Source organism: Lathamus discolor, chromosome 4 (assembly GCF_037157495.1).
Source record: "Lathamus discolor isolate bLatDis1 chromosome 4, bLatDis1.hap1, whole genome shotgun sequence".
In the NCBI taxonomy this organism is placed as follows: domain Eukaryota; kingdom Metazoa; phylum Chordata; class Aves; order Psittaciformes; family Psittacidae; genus Lathamus; species Lathamus discolor.
This window is the reverse complement of record NC_088887.1, coordinates 66,710,937-66,733,531: the sequence shown is the minus strand read 5'-3', so window position 1 is coordinate 66,733,531 and position 22,595 is coordinate 66,710,937. Positions and strand designations below refer to the sequence as shown.

Here is a 22,595-nt window from a genome sequence, read left to right as displayed (position 1 = left end):
GGACTTGTGCTGAATGCCAGTGTTACAGCTATTTGTGCCTTTACAGTGGTGTCTATGATGGATTGTGTTTCTGTGGATGCTGTAGCTTCTTGTGATTTGGTTGGTATCCTTTCTTCTTAAAGTGTTATATAAATGATGATTTCAGTTTTAAGTGCTTCCCTATAGGGGTTACAGTTACACTTGAAGCCTTATCTTTAACTCAGTGTACTTTGTGTCTGATAAAATCATGAGCCTCCCATGGAAGTCCTGTTAATATTAACTGACTCAACTTCACGGTATCAACTGGTCAGTATAATATCATTGGCTCAGTAACTTGTTCATCTAGACTGAGGCTGGTTTTTGTGGTATTTGAATAGCAAAGATCAAGTGTTTGTGTGGGAAAATCTGTGTATTAATATAACCACATGAGATTTTTATAACAAAATGTTACTGCTGTTCTATGCCTTAATTTTAACATATTGACATAGTGATATATGGAGCTGTTTATTCTTGCTAGTCTTCTTGCTGTCATTTAAACCTAGACATAATTACTGGCTGATTTTGAAGTTGTATGAAGTTCATGTCAGTGTTTTAAGTGGTGCATATGGTGGTATTAGCATAACAGTGTTTGCATCTCTTAATGGTGAATGCTGTTTGTTGTGCATCTGCTGCTGTAGCTGTTTGCTGCCCTTGTGAAGGGAAATCCCAATATTCCACAGTCCTGCTACTTCCCTGGCACCAGATCTACAGACTGAGCAGTTGCGGAGCAAGTTGCTTCTGTGAGCTGATCTTAGTGAAAACTAATGCTGAATAGAACTGACTCAGCCCTTGATTGCTCTGTGGGCAGATCCCACACCTGGGAGGCTTATGTCTCTGGGAAGTGCAGAGTCAGCAATGCCCCTCTGGGGAGTGGGGTGCAGTTACACTGACCTGGATTAAATGTTTTCTTAAATTTGTGGCAGGTGATTCCTGTTAATATTTTAGTTGTGCATCTTCCAATATGGCTATTTGATTACTTAGCTCAGCTTTTAAATCCTGCGTTAACTATAAAACTAAGTTTGATACACAGTTTTAAGATTTTAGGGAATAAAATCTGGTTATTGTTGCTCAAGCAGTGTTTTACAGAGGGTTTTTCTGTAGTGACTAAGTTAGCGTAACAAATTTTTTTGGCCTAACTTGGCTTTGGAGATAAAAAATGTAGGAAGAGTTTTACAGTCTTTAATGGTAACTGTGCAAGTACAGATGAAAGGTCTGCTTAGCTTGTTAATCCCTGAGTTAAGGGTCTGTAATAGATTCCTGGGAGAAAAAGGTGTTAAAAAATCGTGAAAATACAGCATGATACATTGTGCAGAGTCTTCCCAGCTTCTGGAAGTCTGTAGCTGAGGATCTTCTTGAAGAATTAGGAATGGTATCTTTTATATCACTGTGTATTTAACAACTTAGTGGAACTCCTGTTATGGTTTCTGGTTTTTAATAGTTTTTAAAGCTATTTTAAGCTTTTTTTTTTATTATTATTTTTACCTTCAGAGCATCGTTGTGGTAATAAGTTCCATAGTTAAATTACACTTTGTATAAAAACTTCCTTTTGTTTGTTCAGCTGCTGCAGTTGGTGGCAGTGGATGGATCTTCTCTGTGCTATATGTGACTTTGTGGCACCAGTATACTTCACTGCATCTCTTTCCAAGATGAACCCTTAGTTTATTTACTCATTTCTTGTATGAAAACCATCACGTTAATGTAGTTGGTTTAAACAGCATGCATCTCTGTACCCTTTCTTGTTTTATAATATCATGGTGAACCAGAGCTGTATTTTAAGTTGCAGAGATACTATGGAAATAATAAAAACCATCTGTCTGTTGCCTCTGTCTTTTCTGAATTTCCAGTATTGTTTCTCTTCAGCTTCATGACTTGGCTGATGCTTGATCTGATTGTTAGCTGGCTGCTGTATTTTACTTGTCAGTGGGAATAGCTAAGTTAGAACTCATCTTTGTGCACATGTAATGGTGAGGTTTGATGTGTTTTATGCCTGAGGGTAGGTTTTGCATTTGCTAGCACTGGATTTGACCTGCCACTTTAACATCTGGTTACTCAGAAGATCATATGGTGGCTGTTCGCTGTGAGTTCAAGCCACAATAATTTTGTATCTTCAGCAGAGTTCTCTCCATGCTTCTTGTGAAATTGCATTTACATTGTGTTGAGTAGTGTGGGTCCTAAGTCAGATCCCTATGGGATGCTTTTGATACTTCCTTCATAGTGAAAACCAATTGTTTGTATACAGCTGTTGTTTCTTACTTCTTGAGCACTTCTGAACCTTCAGAAGGAGTCTCCTAGCTTATATTGCCTTTGTTTAAAACAAAACCAATGCTTGATGAAGCATTTGTTCAAAGGATATTCACATGCATTAACTGGACTATGCTGTGTTCACAGTTACTTGCCTCAAGGACCATAGATGCATTTTAGAAAGGTTGCTTACTTCCTCCAAAGCAGTGTTAATTCTTTTTTATTTCTGTATTTATGCAAACCCCACTGTGTTCTTTATCATAGCTTTTATCAATGTGTGAGGCTCAGACATTTGCTTTACTGGTCTGTAGTCCCTGGATCTCTTCCCTTCTTTCCTTCCTTGATCTTTAAAAGCTTGGGCTGCATCTGCTGCCTTCCATTCCTCTGCTACTGAGTGTGTGCCAAGTACTATGTTGCACGCTACACTTAGAACTTCAGTTTAGTATCTGAGTTCTGTGAACTGACAGGTATCATGCAGTCCTAGCAAATCACAAACATACTGTGCTTGGTCACTCACTCTGACCGTTTTGTGAGTTGAAGCATCAAAATGAATAAGATTTATAGCAGTACTCCAGAGAAATGCTGCATTTAAGGGAAATGGAGTAGTCTGCCATTTCAAGACTTAAAGGCATTGTTACAGTAAAAGGAATGGAGCCCGTATGAGTTGCAGATAAATTTGACTCTTCTGTCAACAGAAAAGGTGAATATCTGGAGTTGACAGGTTCTTGGTGATGGGTGGCATGGAGAAGATGGGGAGATTGTTTTTTGTTTCTCCTTGCACAGGAGCTAAGGACTGCTCAGAAAAAACAAGCGATTGGCAAGGTCATACCAAATTAAAGGAAGTGATTCTTCACCCTGTAATTCAGCTGTGTAAATAATTTCTGTGGGGTTTTGTAGAAGTTGAAATTATATGAGTTACAGAACTGAGTAGAGGTCTCAAAAATCAATGTAAGACTTTTAAATGCAGCTAGTCCCTGAGAGAAGCTGTTGGAAGAACAGTTAGTTAAGAATTACTATGTAATACTTGCCTTCCTATATTCTTTCTTATTGGTAACTTTTAGATGCAGGTTATGCATAGGCTGTCAGTGATTTTTGAGTGATTGTCCTGATTCCACAGATGTCATCCCTAGATGCTGCTTGGAGGAGAGTATGCCTGGGCCTCTGCTGGAAAATCTTGTTGGCAAGAGGAGCCGCAGTTACCCTAGCAAAAGAGCTCACGCTGAAACGATGTTTGCCAGTCACTGAACTCTTGTAACTTGTAAAAGCACATGGTTGCATACTTGAGTCTTCATTAGAAGGTTGCAAGCTCTGGTGACTGTGGACAGGCACGTTACTGATTATACAGGGCATCACCTACCACAGGCATGGACTCCTTGGTTGTTAGCTGGTTGCATAGAGTTGATAGGAATAAGGTAACTCTGTATGGGTGTCATTCATCAGGTGATGGCCAAAGCTTGCTTTGTTCAGCATCTGCTGTGGAAACCCAAGGTCTGCCTTCTGGGTCAGAATGTCAGGTGAGGGCTTGGGCAGTACTAGTGAGGTACTATGTGTGGCAGGTGAGAGGCTGGACTCAGTTTTGTGAAGGCTGGAGTGTGAGCAGTTGTGTTTTGGAAAGGGCATTAAACTTAGGGCACCTGTAATGGGGAAGGTGATGGCATAAGGCTAGAAGAGTCCTGGACCATGGAGAGTATTTAGAAGAAAAAAAGGAATTGGCATATATTGTTGGGCCGGACTGCTTGTAATATCACCTCTGTCTGCCCTTGCCTACCCAAGCCCATCATATAGCTTAGCAGCTGATGAATCGGAACTGTAAAATTCTTGGAATAGCTAGTTTCTTGGAAAAGTTTTTATTTTTTTCAGATTGCTTACTATGACATTACTATGAATAAGGGGAATTGCTGTGGATTTCATTTTTGTTGTTCCTTGTAGCCTGCTAGAAGCCATCTTTTATTAATATTTGGAATGTGGAAATTTTTATAGATATCCCTATAAACTGTAAGTTTCTTACACATTCATTTTCTTACAGAAACTTATTACTGAACATCTGCATGGTGTGGGATGATTGGACTTAGGGTGGATTGTAGCCAAGTTGTGGTTTTTGTTTTTGTTTTGTTTTTTCTTTTTGTTTGTTTTTTGTTGGGTTTTTTGTTTTGTTTTGTTTTTTCTTGTATTTTTTGTATTTTTTATTTATTTGTTTTTTCTCTGCTGTCAGAAAATAATCTGAACAACTGTGTTGTATCCCAGCACCTCAAGTGAATCTTTTTCCCTTGACAGATGAGATGTTTCTCTTCCATGCATTGGCTCAGGTGTTAATCTTGTCTGATACAAAACTGGTTTACCTCATGCAACTTGCAGCAAACTTCCTGCTTCTTCCTGCTGGATTTATTTTCTGTCTATTCAGCTTCTGGAACTGGATCGCTGTGAGAGTTTAATGAGTCCCTGCATGAAAAGTATGAGGTGGTGTGGGAGAAGGGAGCATGGGAGATTTCCCTTCTGAAAGCTTGCCGTGAGCTGTTGGCTTGTGAATCCTGAGCAGGAACGATTTACCAGCAGCACCTTTGTAGGCTGCTGGCCTGGCAGCTACTGAGTGCCTCAAGTTACAGATTGTTGCATTAAATTGGCTGCAGTTTGCTGTCTTCCTTGACCAAAGATGCCCTCTGGCTGCCTCACTGCTGCTTAAGGTGCTCCACTAAGACTGAAACAGGATGGTCACTAGAGTAGCTGATGGTGGGGCTCATCCCTGCATTCTGGATAACATGCTATGCTTGCTCTTTTGAATGAGTGTTACAAGTGGTGGGGGACCCTGAATCACTTGTTGCAGGTTCCTGGGAGAGAGGCAGAGATCCAGCCCCAAGCTCCTTTTTTAAGGGTATTTGGACTACCTGAGATCAAAATGGTATGCTATGAGTTGAATTGGAAAGGGTTTGTTTGGGAGGAGCTGTAGCTCAGGGGGTGTGCATGCAGTTTTGTGCTCTTCAGTGAGTTTTTGAAATTGAAGTATTGACATGAATTCACTCCGATCTAATTGAAAATGTGAAATCTTGGTTCTTAGTTTTGAAGGCTTGTTAATTTCTGCTGACCCTTTTGGAGTTACTTTTTTGGGTTTTTTTTTTTTTTTTCCAGTTATTGGCTCTAAATGAAAGCTTCAACAGACCATATGGGAATTCAGTAAAGCTTTTATTCTTAATTTTTGGTGCTTTCCACAGTATATTCAGGAAGTAATTGAGATTTCTTATTAAATCCCTGATTACCAAGGGTGTAGCACTTCTCTCCCTCTCACCCCTGTTCTTTCTTGTGTTTCTGTGTTATCTTTTTCCCTGTCACGGTTATTTTCCACACATCTAATCATGCTTTTCCAAATTAGCCCCATGCCAGAAATCTGAAACTATCAATTCCCCTTCAGTGTTTCTTCTCCAGCTACTAATACGTACTTAATGCTACAAGAGTTTCTGTTTTTTCTGTTAATACGTTTATTTTAAAAAGTTTGTGTGCACACACGAAAATAAGGCTTAGAAGCATGCTGGTAAAAATTAAGTGAAATATTGTGTTTCAAGTCAGTGGGGCTGGTTCTGTGACTCATGCTTTGTCTGTGGTTCGTTCTCCATTGATGCTGAATCTGTGCATCATCTGATCACTTGGCTGTATGCATTTGTTCCAGATGAAACGTGAGCATGTGATAGCATTTAAGTTGTGGTTAGAGCACGTGGTAGCATAGTAAAACAGCCAGCAGGCTATTTTAAGAGGGCAGATGATAACCTCATGTAGTACGGAGTCTTTTGCAGTAAGAAGACTCCTTCCTCCTGCCCCCAGTTCTTGCTCTGACATGCTCAGGGTGTGTCTGTGTCTATGAGCACTGCTGTTTTAAAAGGAGTCTGTCTCAGCAGTCTTACCTATGTGTCTGTGATACTCGATGGTAGTGACTCAGACTGGTATTTAGCCACTGTTTCCCTATTCTGCAGAATGGAGACCAGGATTGCAGGTAACACAACCTATTTTGGACCCAGAGAAGTTGGTTTTCCTCTTTCTCTTTTTTCTTTCTCCAACTTTTCTATGATATAAAAGAGGATTTCTGCTTCATTATATATGCCCCCTCTCTTTCCGTACAGCATGCCTTCTGAAACTAAGCTGAGACTTCAGAAATTAGTTGACAAATATTGATAGAACATCTATCTAGACAGAAGACATCTGAAATCGGTTAAGGCAAGCCATCCTTCCTGTGTCTTTTAGCTAAGAGTATGGAGATGTTCAGAGTTTAGTTTATGTTTACTACTTTAATTTGAAAAAGAAATCTAAATTTCAGTTATTGCAAAAGGAGGCATCTCCCTTCCTAATGTTTAAAACCTAGTTGCAGGTTTCTTGAATATATCAGCTCCTTCCTTAGAAGCTGTTTTATTCGGAGCCTCAAAAAATTTTGTGTGTCACTGTAGAGTTCAGCCATTGGTGAACAGCAGTTTGTGAAACCTCACACAGGTATGACTCAGGTCTGAGTTATTATGTTCAGGATCTGTGTTCATTCTCAGTGATCTCTGTACTTGCTTTCAGTTAGCATGAAATATTGGTCCAGTGTTTGTCCAGAACTATTTTTTGCATTGTTTTTTTCCCCTTAAGGCTTTTTCTTAAGTAGTTTCTTCTTAAATTATTATCAGAGGGGAAGTTGGGAAGAAATTGTAGATGTATGAATATGATGGACCCATAATGTATGTTTCTGCCTTGGGATAGGAAACAGCTTGCAGATTCCATTGCAGTAACTGCTTGCAAGTATGATATTTATACGGAGGAGAAGGTGGCTGTTTACCGGTCAACTTTACGTAGTACTTCACAAGCTGTGATAGACATCCTGTAAGCTGAAACTCAAGAAAGCTTGTGTTTTCCATGCTGTTCCCTCGTGGTGGTGTTGGGAGGAGCTTGGTGGAAGGATGGGTGCCCAGCAGGATCTGAAGCAGCAGAAGCTGTGGAATGGAGGGATAACGTCCCAAAACCATCATCTATTACTGTGATTTTTATTTTTCTTTTTAAAAAGAGAAGAAATGTAACCACTCAAATGACCAGCCATTGCCGTAACTTGCAGTTCATATCTAATCACAGAATGGTTTGTGTTGGAAGGGACCTTAAAGACCATCTAGTTCCAACCCACCTGCCATGGGCAGGGACACCTTCCACTGCCAGGTTGGGGACTGTAGCCTTGCAAATCTGATCAATTGATACTTGTTGATAACTGTTACAGTTACTGTCAATTGAATTCAAACTGATTATCAGCATTTCTTGAAGAAAGGCCTAAAAACTGACTTCGCAGGCTTTTTCCTGCTAAACTGATTTTTAATGAACTGTTCATACAAGAAGCTGGTTTCGTTAAGTATAAGCTTCTACTGTCTGAATCAGAAGCACAATCCCGGAATAGCTGCTAGCATTGTTCTTGGGGAGATGTGTCTGTGTGTGAAGTGGGACCTAGAAGCTGCTTTCCTTCTCTGCAGCCTGTTTCATTTGGAGAAATCTCCCGTTAGTTCTGTGGGGTTTGCTGTTGTTTGCTTTCATTTCTAAAATTCGGGCTAGCCTTTCTGTTACCTGTGACACTGTATTCAATCCCCATGGCAGTTTTGGCTTTTAATCCACTCACACCCTTTAGCTCTGAATAGCTTGGTTTGTCTGTCATGTCCAAAAGAAACGCTATGAAAACAGGAGCCTTCTTTTTTAGTAAACGATTACTGGTGCATTGCAGTTTTTCTGTAGTGTCAGTGCTGATAAGCACTGTAGAAGTGTGTGTATCTCAATTACAGGGTCAGATGACACAATCACTTCCAGAAAGGAAAATACTTTGACACTTGGGAGACACTTCTTGCTGATTTCTTAAAAGTTATTTCTTTCACTGTGGAGACTTGAGCTTTGATCTCTGGAGCATTGCTATGGTCCGTGGCTGCCTTAGTAGAGTACAGAACATTAAGTAGAACCTGTAAACCAGCAAGTTTAGGAAATTAATCTAATTTGTAGTTTACTGAGCACCTAATCTTGGTCATCTAAATGTATCATTCTTACTCTGTGCAGCAGGCACGCATCTAAGCAGGTGGGCATTGCACTTCATTCTGAGTGAAGTGCTTGGGTCTAATTTTTACTCCTCATTCAAATATCTTTGGTTCTTTCATTCTTAGTAATTGGACTGCTGGGAGAAGGATAAGGTGGAGATTTCGGTTCTTATGTTTAGAAAGAAAAGTTAGTTATAATTCTTTAGGACATCCTTCAGCTTTCTCCTGTGTTTTTTCCCCAAAACATATGACTATTTATCCATGTCCTTGTTAGGCAAAAGCAGTGGCAGTCTGTGATGGCTTGTGCACTCATTAGCCAAGAATTAATTTTTACCATTTTAATCACAGAGTGATTAAACAGAGCTGTTTATATTCAGTTCCAAGCATGTACTTTGTGGGGTTTTTTGGTCCTGTGTGTTGTCTTATTTACACACAGCATTCCCCGTGCATTTTTACATGGGTTTCCACAGCTGTGTTCCTGATTTATTTTAGGAGAGTAGTTTACATAGTTCTTATCTGTGTATATCAGAGAGAGAGGTGAGTTTTACTAGGCTGAATCTTCCTTGGGGTATGTTTATGGCCAGATTTCCCTGTTGAGATGCCTCTCCATTGGCACTAGAAGATGCTTATGCCATTGCTTTGTTTCAGCTAAGCAAGTAGGTGTAACCTGTTGTGATGGGAAGTACCAAGGCATCTCAAATTCAGTGTCTCAATCAAATGTTATCTTTGGTAATTTCATTGCAGCACCTTTTGGTTTTGCCTGTAGATCTAGGAGTGTGAGCTTCCTTAAAGCTTTAGTACTCAAACATGTATTAATACTGTGTACCACTGAATGTCTCGCTCTCAGTGCCAGCTGAGATTATCACTGTGTGGTATCATCTATAAGATTCAAAACCTGCAAAGCAATTTGAAAGTGATTCAGGATGAAGATGTGATAGATGGAATTTTTGGTTTGCTGTGCAGGTCAAAATTTGAAACAGGCTTATGTGTTCTTACAGGCTTAGACAAACGTAGGCAGTGCTAACCTTTCTATTTCTTTGCTACTTTTTCGTGGTTTTTTTTTTTAATTCCATTTTAGTTTGCTACTACTAGAAGTTTATGGTTAAAAATACCAAATTCTATGACTTTCTTACTAAAGAATTAATTTGAGGATACTAACTTGCTGTGTTACAGTCTAAAACCAGATTTTTGAAAGCTTCTGAAATTGTACAGTTCATCTTCAGAAACTATTTCTTGGTGTAGATTTTATGCCATTTTTGCCGGGGTTGGTGAAAAATAGGTCGTATTTAGTGTTGGAAATGTTCAGATCTTTGAAGCAGTGGCCTCGGTAAAACGTTATGTAGTATTTGAAATTAATGCTCTTTAGAATCATTAGTGCTTTGATGCAGCTGGTTTGTTTGGGCAAAAAGGAGATCTTGGAGCTGGAAAGCTTTAATGTATCTTCAGGGACTCTGAAACAAGGCTTTTTTTTTTCTTTATTCCTCCTTTGTGTGTGTGTGCTCTTAGAATTTGTACAGTAAAGGTATATTTGGAAACATGCATGTGCAGAGATGTGCATGCAGATGAGACAAACTTCAGTTTTTACGTTTTTAGTGCTGGTTGTGCTGCTTTTGTAGATAACATGCTGCGTCTTAAAGGTATTCCTAGTTGTAGGAATCAAAGCTTTGTAGGTGATGTAGTGTTTTTAGAACAATTAAGATTTTACTTTCTAGGAACAGGTTATAGGAGCAGTAAAATTAATTCCAAATCTCCTTTTATATATTCTTTACCACTGAGTTTTAATTCCTCTTGTGAACTGTTAGCAAATCACACAGAAACCCTGCACTGCAGGTCTGTTCTCTCAGTTATTTTCAAACTTCTTTTCCTCTTGACTTATCCTTAATTTTTGAAACAGAACTCAATTTTTTTTTTTTCCTAAGCTCTCCCTTGTGCTGTGCATTACAGCATTTGGGCAACAGTATGCTTCATAGAGCTTTCCAGAACATTTGTAATCATCTCTTCTCCCCGCCTTCCCTTCCTCTCTCAGTTGTCATAGTTCCCTGCTTTTCTTATCTCCCTTTTTACTGCTGCAGCTTTCACATGATAATGTACTGCTCAGGAACAGCTGCTGCATAATGGCTCAATGGGACACAGCACTGCTCAGAGCTGACCTAATGTGAGATGAAATGAGGAAATTTGTGCTTAGCATGTAGGCTTACCTATGGGGTTTTTTTCCAGCTTGGGTGGATTAGGTGTCATTGTGGGAGGGCAGACCATGGATAGACTGTGGCTTCCTCTTGCCAGCTGCTCCAGGGGTAGAAATACACTGCAGGTGGTGGCACAATGGAGTGAGGTGTTGGAGATTCTTAGTGTCTTAAGAAGCTCACCCATTTCTAACCATGAGTTGCTTTATTCCCTGTGGCTTGGTTATTCATGCTCCCATGGCCAAAAATGTTTCAGACTGTTCACTAGGAACAGGTGGAGTGACATGTTGTCCGTGGTCTCGCTGAGCTTTGCCAAGTCACCTTGCTCATTTCCTTTCATTTCCTCTGGGTGAGTGAGCCAATGTTCTCATAATCTTTGGTGTTAGAGGCCTGAGGCCATCAAACTGAGCTGGAAAGTGTCCTGTTGGTTTAATGCGCACAGCCTATGGCTTACCGCTTATTTTGGGCTGGCTGGTGAGGTTAGCAGCAGCAGCTCTACCTGTGCTGCACAAATGTCTGGGCTGCTCGTAAGTCAGCTCCTCAGCTGCCTGCAGTTATGGTGCAGTGCTGTAAAGAAAGCTGTCATCTATTTTTGTCAGACAGATGCTTAAAATGTTACTATCTACTGCGAATGTGTACTGGAACATACCTGTGTATATTCAAGGCAGTAGTCTAGCAAGGAAATACTTATTAAGCAAAGCCTTTCTGTTTTACTCTTAAGCACTAAGTGAACTTTTCTTAAGATGACTGTTAGAGTCTTCCTGATGCTCTGTGGTTTAAGGATACATGCAAGGTAGGAGACATGAAGAAAAATGGTATGTCTGTAAGCTTGCCTGAACCACCCCCATTTTTTATTTATTTTTTTTCCGGTCTCCAGTTGTAGGCCTGGCCTTATGCAAAATTTAAAAGTACTCCCTCCATAACTGGCTTCTGACTTAATGGGCTGAAAGGGGGGCATGAAATAGTATAAAGGATACCTGAAGCCTTGAAACTGACTGTTTGGCTAAAGAATGCTGCTGCAGGCTTGCTGTGCATGCCTTAGTCTGCTCCCCAGTTACATTCTCAACCTTGTCTTCTAATTTTGTTTCACCAATTCTTTAGTTAATGTTTTTCCAATCTCAGTAGGTACTGGTTTTTGCAGGGCTTTAAGTGAAGAGCATTGTTATGTTAGTTTTATTTCCTTATGGCTATTAGAACATAAACGACACTTTGAACAGAAGTCTAAACCACTAACCCTCAGTGGATGATTATTATCATGGCCATTTTAAATGTGATGGAGTTTAAACAGATGCATGTGGAGGTCAGTTTTATTTTAAAATGAGAGGCTTTAATAGTTGAACCACCAATGCGTGCATGAAATGGCTCTCTAATGTGCTTCATTTGGTATTTAAGAGATGTCAGCGATGGAAAAGTCAATATGGCTCATGTGAAATGAAATTAAAAACAGGCTTATTAATAGGCTTAAATACAATTACAAATGTGGAATGGCCATCCAGCATACACCTTGCTATAGGGGATTTGCTGCCATTGATACTGTGTTAGTTAACATTTCATTAACGACCTGGAAGAGGTCAGTAATTTGTTAGCAATAAAGTTTGCAGCCAACTGAAATCCTAGGGGCAGAAACATGCAGGCATAGTTATGGAAAGTCAGGCTGGTATATTTGGAATTGGTGAGGGGTGTGGAAAGGGAAACCAGAACCTGCTGGTCAGGATGGGCAATCAGCAGGCTTTGGCAGTCACTGTCCTGTGATTGAAAGGCGTTTCATGCTCTTAGAGTATATGCATAATGTTGCAGATCACACAACACCCCTTGTTATTAGGTAGTTTGGTCTGGTCTGCTTCTAGAATACAACATCTGCCTGGGATATTGTCATGCTTTACCCTAGCTGACAGCTCAGCCCCACATGGCCACTTCTCACTCCCCCCTGGTGGAATAGGGAGAGAATCAGAAGAATAAAAGTGAGAAAGATACAGTTTAATAGGAAAAGCAAAAGCCATGCACACAAGCAAAGCAAAACAAGGAATTCATTCACCACTCCCCACTGGCAGGCAGGTTCAGCCATCTCCAGGATAGCAGGGCTTCATCACATGTGACCATGAATTGGGAAGACAAATGCCATCACTCTAAATGCTCCCTCCTTTCTCACTCTTCCCCCAGCTGTATATGCTGGCATGATGCCATGTGGCTGGGATATCCCTCTGGTTAGTTGTGGTCAGCTGTCCTGGCTATGTCCCCTCCCAGCATCTTGTGCACCCCCAGCCTGTTTCTGGTGGGGTGAGAGGCCGAAAAAGCCTTGACTGGGTAAGCACTTCTCAGCAGTAACTGAAACATCCCTCTGTTACCAACACTGTTTTCAGCACGGATCCAAAACATATGCCATACTAGCAGCTATAAAGAAAAATTAACTTTATGTCAGCCAAAACCAGTGCAGATACTTGATGCGTTAAATGTTGGGGTCCAGGAGAGAACAGAACAATGTGAGAAGGACATTAAAACCTGGTAAAACAGGTGAGTACTGAGAGGCATATGTGGATGAGCCTGCTTAGCTTGAATTTCATTGATTCCCAGCTATTTATAAATAGCAAAGTGCTTCCAGTGTAAGGTTCCTAATATGGTCCCTGTTTGTATTTAATAGGCGTGCTTCATGTTAATGCTTATATAAGGCATATCTGCATGTGGTCAATTCTATGGAATTCATAAAAACAAAAGCCTGTTATTTAAATAGTTTGTTCAAAAGATTTGGCGTGCTTGGGTCCTTATCTGATGTGATTTATGATGGTTTTGTACTTGCATCCTGATTAATGTTCTGTCTGAGTCTCTTGGTGGAAGATGAGGATTGGAGAACAGGAGAATAAGCTTATCACAGCTAGAATCTCTGCAGAGTTAAAAATGTTTGCTTGGAAAGCAAGGGCATACTTGGAAATATTTTTCCATAAAGTCTTGTTTTATATCTATAGATGTCTCTCACTTAATGCTTAACACAAATCTCAATATTTCCAAGGTAATATCTAAGTGTTCGCATTTTTAGATTTTAAGAGCTGTAAGCATGTGCAAGTTTGAATTCACATTGTGTTTCTGACATGATTTGAGAGGTGGGTTATGCCAGTATTCCAGAAGATTTAGCATTCAGACCTTGCTATCTGGTAATAGTTTGCAAGGTAAAAATAACTCTGCTTGATACTTGGATCTCAAAATTCAGCTTTGATTCTTGCAGTGGCAGAATTGGGGGTGTTGTATGAGGGAGACATTTGTCATCCAGTGGCACTGAATAGGGAAGTTACTGAATGACTCTTTCTCACTCAAAATATGATGTTTTAAAGAGTCGGTTCTCACAGCTGATCTGTCCATGAAAAATGGAATGAAGATCATAGACTACATGTAAGTTGGACTCCTCTTGAAAACCTGGAGCAGACTGTTTTCTTTGTCAGTCCCATGGAAGCTCCTTTTAAAGCATCTTGATGCTTTTACTTGTGTCAGAGTTTTCAAATACATTGTGAAATGAACAAGCCTCCACTAAGAAGAAGGATGTGGGTGTTTGGTGGGGTTTTTTGTTGTGTAGGTTTGTGGGGGTTCTGTTGTTTTTTTGTTTGGGGTTTTTTTTGCCTCAAGACTTCAGAGCAGCTAAGCTTTTTTCCTCACTTTTTATCTCTAGGTTAGTTTATTCTTAAACATCTGTTATGTTAGGAGAAAACCTCTCTGGAGGGTGTCATGTCCCCCTTCCTGTTATCAAACGCTACTAGTGAACATAATGGCCATGAGAGTGTTGAGGATGGCTTCCTGTCAGAGTTGCTTTACGTAAAATTGCAAGGAAGCGAATGTTTCTCGTATCCTTCCATTGTGTTGTTTCCTGTGAAGCGGCAGACTGGATGTGAGTCCTGGATACAGACTTTTTTATGGCACTATACATGTTGGGATGCTCCAATCAAATCCTCGTTGGTGTCCCTTATAGTCTCAGCATAGCAGGAAACGAGACTTCCTCGCATCCTGTTGTTCTCCAGTTAGCCTGACTTTGGAGAGCTCCTGGCTCTGTCACAATCCACAATGAAGGTGAGCTTGAAATGAAGTTAGGATTATATATATATATGTTTTTGTAAATTTAAGCTATAGTTTTATAACCTTTTTTTCCTGAAACATTTGTTTTTTTTAATAGTTCTCTCTCCCCCCCTGTAGTACCTTTCTGATACTGTTCTGGTGTCAACATAAGTGCCTTTCATGTATTTAATTTATTTAGGATTACATCTGTCGTTTCATGATTCTGTTCATACTTGTAGTTTGCTTGTTTAAAACTTACCACAATAAGCATGTAGCTAACAACGAAAATGTTACACTTCTGATGCTTTCTTATTCCGTTACAGCTTAAATATTTTCCGCGTTTTGAGCAGTGGTTAAGCTAGTCTGGTTTTGTGTTTAAGCCAGGTTTTGTGTGTTCTGCTGTCACCTTATTGGTATCCTTTTTTATATCTAAGTAGAAATTATGTTATTAATAAAACTTAACACAGCTTTTTTTTCTGTGAAATTATTGTATTTTTTTTTTTTGCTTAATGTCTTTTTTGCATACATAATATTTAAATACTTCCCTGTGTTTCAGGGAATTTCACAACTAGGCAATTCCCTAGTCCCTCTCCTTATTCCTTACAGCTTCAAATAAATAAGGGATGTCTTTGAATTATCTGTATCCCAGAGAAAACATGATGAAATAGTTATTTATGTGTGTGGTAACTGCTTGAAGTGTTTTAGTGTTCTCCTCTACTTGATTTTGTGTCTGTTTTGTGGCATTGCTCTTCTGAGCTGTATACACACTACCTGAGCTTGAGGAATGTCAGCACGTGCATGTACAGCTGAGGTAGAACTGCTGCTTGTTGGGACCAGAGATGATCCTCACTCTGAGGGGGAAACAAGTGTGCATGTTAACATATTCAAGTATCTCAAATACTGTGAATAGCTGCGGAGATTTCTTTGTCTTACTGAACACCACTGTCATTAAATGCTTCCTAAATCTGCTCTGCCTTTGCCAGTATATCACTTAACCAGCCATAACTGGTCTGGCAGCCCCTTTTCTGATTACTAAAGTAATCAGCTTTCATTAAAATTCTCGCTTAAGTTAAGCTAGCCTTCCTTTGTCCCTTTCTTTATTCTCCCCTGGGAATATGTTTTGTTTTTTCCTTTCCTGCCTATGGAGACTGCTTTCTGGGGTACAGACTTCCTGCTAGTGCCTGTGGGATGGGTCTGTTATCATGAAACCAAACCAGTTTTTGTTGACTTTTTAGATAAAAACTACTACACTGAGGAAAACTGAAGCTTGTTCTGTTTCTTGTATCAATTGGAACAACTGTAACAGCTATCTTTTATTGTCCTCTTTCTAGTCTTGCACAAGGGAATACTGAGACTCCTTTAAACCTGTGCAAAGTCTGTTGTGAGAGCTGTTTTCATGAGACTTTGGATGAGTGTTTCCATTACCTCAGGCAAATATTATGGGTGTCTCTCTTTCTTCTTTTTAAAAATATCTCCCCCCCCCCCCCCCCCAAAATCCAGATGTGTAATGTCATCACCCAGTGCTTGAAAGTTACTGGAGTGTTTTCTATAAGATAGTTTAAGGTTTGGATCTCTTTCCCACAGTTAAAAAAGAAAAATAAAATAACCCTCGTGTTTCATATCTCCCTTTCCCAAACCTTATTCTCCATCTGACCTATCCAGCAACTTTACTCTCTGTAAAATTCATTAATTTTTGACTGTGCAGCCTTCCTCTGTGTCTGTTAGAAGAAAGAGACAGTAGGTACATTGTGTAGTACTTTTTTAAAGTATTTGTAGTAATTTTTAAAGTACGTTCTGCGTAATCAGGTACTGTGCCTGTGAGCTGCTACAGAAAATGAAAAGTATGCCAACAGTAATGGTACCCAGTAACACTTCTGGCCAAAATGTCTGAGGAAAGCTTCTCTCTTCTGCTAATTACATTGTATTCAACTTTCCTATAATTTAAATAATACTTGATAGTTTTAGTGAATATGTTCTTCAGGTTTTGTCAAAGGCAGCTGTTTCTATATCCTCTATTTAAAAAAGGGGAGAAGGGTGTTTGTTTTTTAAAGGATGGGAAGACCACATTGTTTTACTGGTCCATAAGAGCCACTGAAAAGGTGATATCTTGATTGGTAACTTCTACAGTCATGGTTTGCATGATACCATAGAAATGCTTAGTTTAAAGGCTTGTTTTTATAACTTATTGCATTTTCTTTTGTTTTCAGACTTTTGATGCAAATGACCTGTATCAGGGACAAAATTTCAGTAAAGTTCTCAGCTCTCTTGTGGCTTTAAATAAGGTGACTGCGGGTAAGTAGACTCTGCTCTGCCTTGGTGCTCACAATTACCTTTAACTCACATCAGTGTGTATTTATACCTGTTTATACGTGCATGATAAAAGGAACAAGTGCAGCATTTTTTAAAGATGTTTTGTTCATCTTGTTAAGACTTTGACAGTGGCCCCTCTGAGTTCTCTAGTCTCTTCTTCTGCAAAAGGAAGCTTTGCAGTGGAGCTAAGGCTGACCTTTTTAGCTGGCAAGAATTCTTAGTGAAAGGGCTTGTTTTTCTTGTTTGTTTTTTATGTTTTCCCCCAGTTTGAAATACTGAAGTTAACTTTTGCTCCTCTGTCTTCCCGTATTTGAGCAATCTCATCAAGGTTTTGTTATTCTCTCCACTCGTCTTTTGCTGGTACAAACCTTTCTTGAAAGTAAAAAGGATAGCCAACATCTTTGATTTCTTAAGCCATGCATATTTCATTTAGATAGCAGATAGAAGTCATGAGCACCCACCTCAAGCTCTTTGGTGTGAAGGAGGGAGCTGTAGAACTAACACACAGGTGAGAACCGCCCATACTTCATTGTGGGGTGAAGCTGTGCTAAATCATGCTGTCTGGACTCATGGGCAATCAAGAAATGTTAACATCGGTGACCCTTTTTAGGCTTCTTGCTGCTCTATGGTAGGGCTTTACACTGTCAGCAGCAAGTTTCAGTAGTGGTCATCAGATTACAGTCTGGGGAGAGAGATAATTAAAAAATGGACCATAGTTGTCAATTTTTATGTGAGGAAGAAAAGGAAGCTGATGAAAGTCAGTGGTGTGGATTGGTGTTTTGTTGTTTAGTAGTATTATGATGAGTACCCTTGTTAGTTACTCCTCTGATTCATTGCAACAGAGGTTTTTTGTTTTGGTGACTTCCCTTCCCCTCCCTGCATGAGAACACTCTCAGGAGTGAGTTTTACAATCAGATTCTTAGTTCTAATGAGTGGGTATGGAGCAATACCATTAACTTCTTTGGAGCCATTTACAGCAGTTGTAGATGCTGCCTTTCATCTTAACTGCAAGTGCAAATGCAGACCATTTCAGCACATCTTTAAAGCTGCTGTACACTGACCGTAGCTGTCTTAAAAGGGGAGAAAAAGTGCGGCTGTTTGGTCCAGACATCAATAGATAAATACCCACATCAAAAAGCTGCAATTGCATCTGGCTTAGAAAGAACCCAGGCTAATCCCTTTCATTGGGGGGTGATGGTGGTATGGTAACCAAAATCAAAACCACATGCAAGCTGTGGTGTTACCTCATTCCTAAGAGGAAGCAGCACTGCATAAATCTCCCTGACCAAGAGCTGTTTGTTCTTCCAAACAGTTTTCTTTAATTGGGTGACTGTGTAGAAGGCATTTTAGACTCATATCTCCCTACTCTAGTATTGGAAGATGACTTTCAGATCCCCATCTGGATTCTCAAGAATTTCAAGTGGACACAGGTTCTTCTAAGATGGGCCTTTCTGCAATGGAAGGAGTGTGAGTAATGAGCACAAAGACTGATAAAAGGCTGCTATGGATACACACTCCATCAAATCCTTAACTTCAGAGGGGTAGGGTCAAGTTTTCAGTCACTATTTGTAGAAAGAGAACTGGTACAGGGAGATTGAGATCGCAATAGAGAAGAAGTGGTGTTACAAACCCTGGAAATCTTTGGATGGATGGAACAGTGAAGATTCCGAGAAAATCACCAAATTAATGTTTGTGAAATGTGCACATCCTATTGCCATTCAAGATTCATGAGTTGAAGTTTTTCTCACAATAATCCCATTGAGAAATTCATTGAACATGCTTTATTTAGTATTTTAATGGAAACTTTAATGGATACATGGGATCTGCAAGCCTTTTAAATCTTACAAAAAATCAAACTGGTTCGGAAGTATTCAGATGTTATTGGTAAAAATACTTGAAATTTGCATGTGGTTTGTGATAGTTTTCCTTCTTTTCATCTGAAACACATACATGCAATTTCTAATTCAGGCCTCAAAAGGTGCTCTTGTGTTGGTGTTTTTTAGCTCTGCTGTTGTGAAGTAGAAAATTTGGGAAATCAGACTGCACTTAAACGAATCCTAAGTGGTGTGTTTTAGGGTTGCCCAGGGGCTGGAATGCACTGCCATGGGTCAACCTGATCCTGGTTGCCTAAGTAATCTGTGTCAAAGTATGATGCTGGATTTGGTGGTGCGTCTGTTCTGCTTGGCTGCAGTCAGGAAACATGGCAAACTGGACATGGAGATGTTTCAGGTTACTTCTAATCCTTAAGTTCTATTAATTGATGATGGTTATGGCCACCTTAAAGTTTTTGGTAGTGTTAATGTTAGCCATAAATTTATGATTTACAAGTGAAGGCCATGATCTAATCTCATTTCTCTCCCAGCCATCTTTGAAAACACAGATATGTCCTTTCTGTAGAGGACTATAATTGCCAGGTTTTATGTTAATATAGTTGCCTTTAAGTGCCTTTGCGAAAGCAGGTTCACAAAGCGTGAGGTGTTTTATGACCAGTGTGTCATGATGCTGGGTGCTGGGACATCTAGTCCATGTCAGGCTTTGTCAAGAAAGGTTAGACCAGATGATCCTTGAGATTTCTTCCAACTTTGTATTCTATGATTCTATCCACACAAAATATGCAACTTGATAGTTTTAATATTGCACTATATGACTAGTGAACATATATTTACATGCTTTTTTTTGAAGGATAACAAAGACTCATTTAAAGAGGTGGACCAGAGGAAGGTGTTTTCTGCTCAGTTACTGTGGACTTGAAGGATCCTTTGTCAACACTTCTGTGCTTGTAGTCAATCTCAAACTCTTTTCCTCCTCCTTCATCTCAGCTGGTGTTGAATGCCATGCTGAAGTCAAGAAATGAAGTTAAGATTGAGTTGTCCCTTCAGTTGTCCCTTGACATGGAACATCAGATATGCTTTGTTCCTCAGTTTCCTCATGGAACTGAGCCTGTATGTGCCATTTACCTCAGACCAGAAAAAACTTGGATTTGCCTAATCATGGTCTGCTTTAGTCTGAAAGTAACTAATAGGTGACTTGTACCTCTGATATAGTGGTCAGGTGCTGGAAGCAAAGCAGCTACTAGGAAAAAGTAAGAGGCATAAAACCCACGAGAGCTTGTGTAATTGAGGTTTGAGATGGAAAATGCTGCACTGTTTTCAGGGCTCCTTGAAGCCCAGGTGCTCACTGAACGATTTACTTGTATGTGGGAAAACTTGAGAAAAAGGAATTGCTTGCCATACTCATGCAAAGGAGCAATGCTTGTCTGATATGTCGCCTGTGCAAGGACTCTGGGAGCGTCCCCCTCCTGGGGGTTTGGCTGTGAGGACTGGGAGAGCTGGTCCCAACATAGTTCCGTGGAGAGGCTCCCAGCAGTGCTGTGGGAGGCCAGCACTGGCCTTAAGAGCCACTTTCAGCCCTGTCCTGTGTCTGGCTGTGGCCTGCTAATGCCCACCCCATCTATGAGTGGGGCGACATCCTGTCCCAAGATACGTGCCTGATGTCCAGGGCTGGCACTGCTCCGGTGCCCAGCTGTCCTGCTCCTGGCTGGCACAGTGGGTTGAGCCCTGCTGCAGCCTTGGTGCCTCCCAGCCCACAGGGACCCCTGTAGTGCCCTGACAGCAGTTAACACCGCGCTTCAGAAGAGCACCTCAAATGGGGGTGCTTCTCAGAGTAGAGAGAGATGAAAGAGGGGAGAGGTTTCGGGAGGGTGATGTTTTTTTGAGAAAGCAGCTTTCTTTTTTCTACCCCTTCTATCCCTCCCCCTTCCTCCAAAGAAGAAATAGCTTAGTTGGCAAAAAAGGGATGAGACAAAGGAGCATAGGAAAAAAGACAGTGGAAGGAATGTTTTAATTGAGAAGGGGGGGGGGGGGGGTGGGAAAGCAAAGAAACAGATGTGGCTGGCTTTACTTCAAGCAAGTTTTATGCATTCAGAATTCTTGGCCATTAGCTAAAGTGATGCTGGTTAATTACCTTTAAATAGGCTGGTAGTGAGTAGGAATGGAGAAATACAACCCTAACCCTCCTTTTCTAAACAGCTCAAATGGTTTCCCTGTCTGTGTGGGGAAGAAACCAGTGTCTCAGGATTTTGGATTACTTGTTATTTTATTTTAAATCTTGAAATTCTGAGAAACTACAGATATATTGTATCTGCTCTAAGCACGTGAATTTTGGAGGTAAGCTGAAGTTACATGCACATTTCTCAGATTCTAATACCTACTTATTTTTTTTTTTTCTGTTGCAGACATAGGGCTAGGCAGTGACTCTGTGTGTGCACGTCCCTCATCTCATCGGATAAAATCTTTTGATTCTCTTGGATCCCAGTCTTTACACAGTAGAACTTCAAAACTCTTCCAGGGACAGTATCGGAGTTTGGTAAGTTGTAGAAGTGAAATATGCTGTGGTGTGGCTTTATTTATTTTTTTTATGGGATTTCTAAGTAAACTGTAGTGGAGCAGAGTAACTTGTTTCCTCTCACCTCTGTTTCAAGCCTGTGACATTCTATTCTTGTACCTTTTCTTATGATGTTCCAAAATCTGTGCAGCTGTGAACTTCTATTACTCTTTTTCTCACTTACCACTCTGTTCTCTGCATACACAGTATCTCCCTGGATTTATTTCTTTTCAGTATAAGGACTTGCTTTTCCAAATGCAATAATCTCATTTTCTTCATGTCTATGAGTTTAGGGACAATGATTGAAGGACAGTCAAGCCTCAGCAAAAGTGCTAGTTTTAATGTTGCAGTATAGGTAGTTATTCCTGTTTTCTGTTATGTTTCAAGGTGAATCCTTCAACTAGCCTTCAGGTACCGAGTGGTATAGGCAGCTGTTTTAAGTACAGCTGAAATCAGGATGGAGAACTGTATTGAAACTGTAGGGTTCTTTTGCTGACTAAAAGGTTTGCAAGGAGGGTTCAGAATTCCTAATATAAACTGCTTTTTTCCTTGCTTGAAGGAGGCTGTTTTGAGCTATGTGATGATTGCTGTGTGAAACTTGAAACACAGTTGTCTGCATAAGCTTTCTTAGGTGTGGTTTGATGTGTTTTATCTGGTAGTAGAGCCCATGCAAGTTCTTGCTGTAGGCCACTAATTCCAGTTCCCACTCTACTGTTCACAACCCACTCAGTTTTGGTGATGCAGCTGTTTGTGGGACTAGCTGTTAGCTGGATCACTGAAATAATCAGAGTTCTGAAGTATTTTTGTAACCTTGGTGATACGAGCAGCTCTTTAGAGTGTTGCATAGGGGTAGGGAAGCGCAGGAAAGAGGGCAAGAGAGCTAGTGGAAAAACTCCATAAATTCTTAGTTTGGTTTTGCTGCAGTAGATAATCAGATAGTTTGGAACAGTGCTTGCCAAATGTGCTGAGCTTTCTGCATGTTTTCAAAGTTGTTTTTGCCCTCATTCTCCTAAAGCTTCTCAGCTATTGAAAGTCTGTCTGTTAAATTGAGTTGTGATACAATGATGTGCTGTAGGTATGAATTAAGCTGACATGTTAGAAGATCCCAGTGATGATATGCAGTACATCTTTTAATCATCTCAGCTATCTAGACAACATGTAGGTGAAATTCTTCTGCTTGGATAGTAGCAGATTTTTTTACACAGTCATTTTCTCACTTAGGATTTTTTTTAGTTACAGAAGTATCAATCCTTACCTATGATGGAGACAGACATGATTTGTAATGCTGTCCTCCCAGTTCCAGTGCAGTGGATTGTATTTGGATTATTTGAAGATGTCCAGCTATTTAGCTTTTTGGCTTAAAAGTTTGCCCCGACTCTCATGAAATGTTTGAATGACGCAGATACTC

General features: G+C 40.1%; 1 protein-coding gene across 6 annotated transcripts in view; it reads left to right on the top strand.

The window, feature by feature from the left end:
* The window catches only part of ARHGEF7 (Rho guanine nucleotide exchange factor 7), a 123,275-nt gene that overhangs the window by 32,104 nt on the left and 68,576 nt on the right, over window positions 1-22,595 (top strand). For 4 of the 6 annotated variants that reach the window (XM_065677911.1, XM_065677904.1, XM_065677910.1 and 1 more), the window contains exons 3-4: window positions 16,702-16,786; window positions 21,039-21,169. In XM_065677911.1, the coding sequence (XP_065533983.1) occupies window positions 16,702-16,786; window positions 21,039-21,169 (216 nt within the window). Of the gene's footprint in view, window positions 1-14,431; window positions 14,510-16,701; window positions 16,787-17,256; window positions 17,313-21,038; window positions 21,170-22,595 lie in introns of those variants that run through there. The other 2 variants (XM_065677906.1, XM_065677907.1) reach the window with 2 other exon arrangements.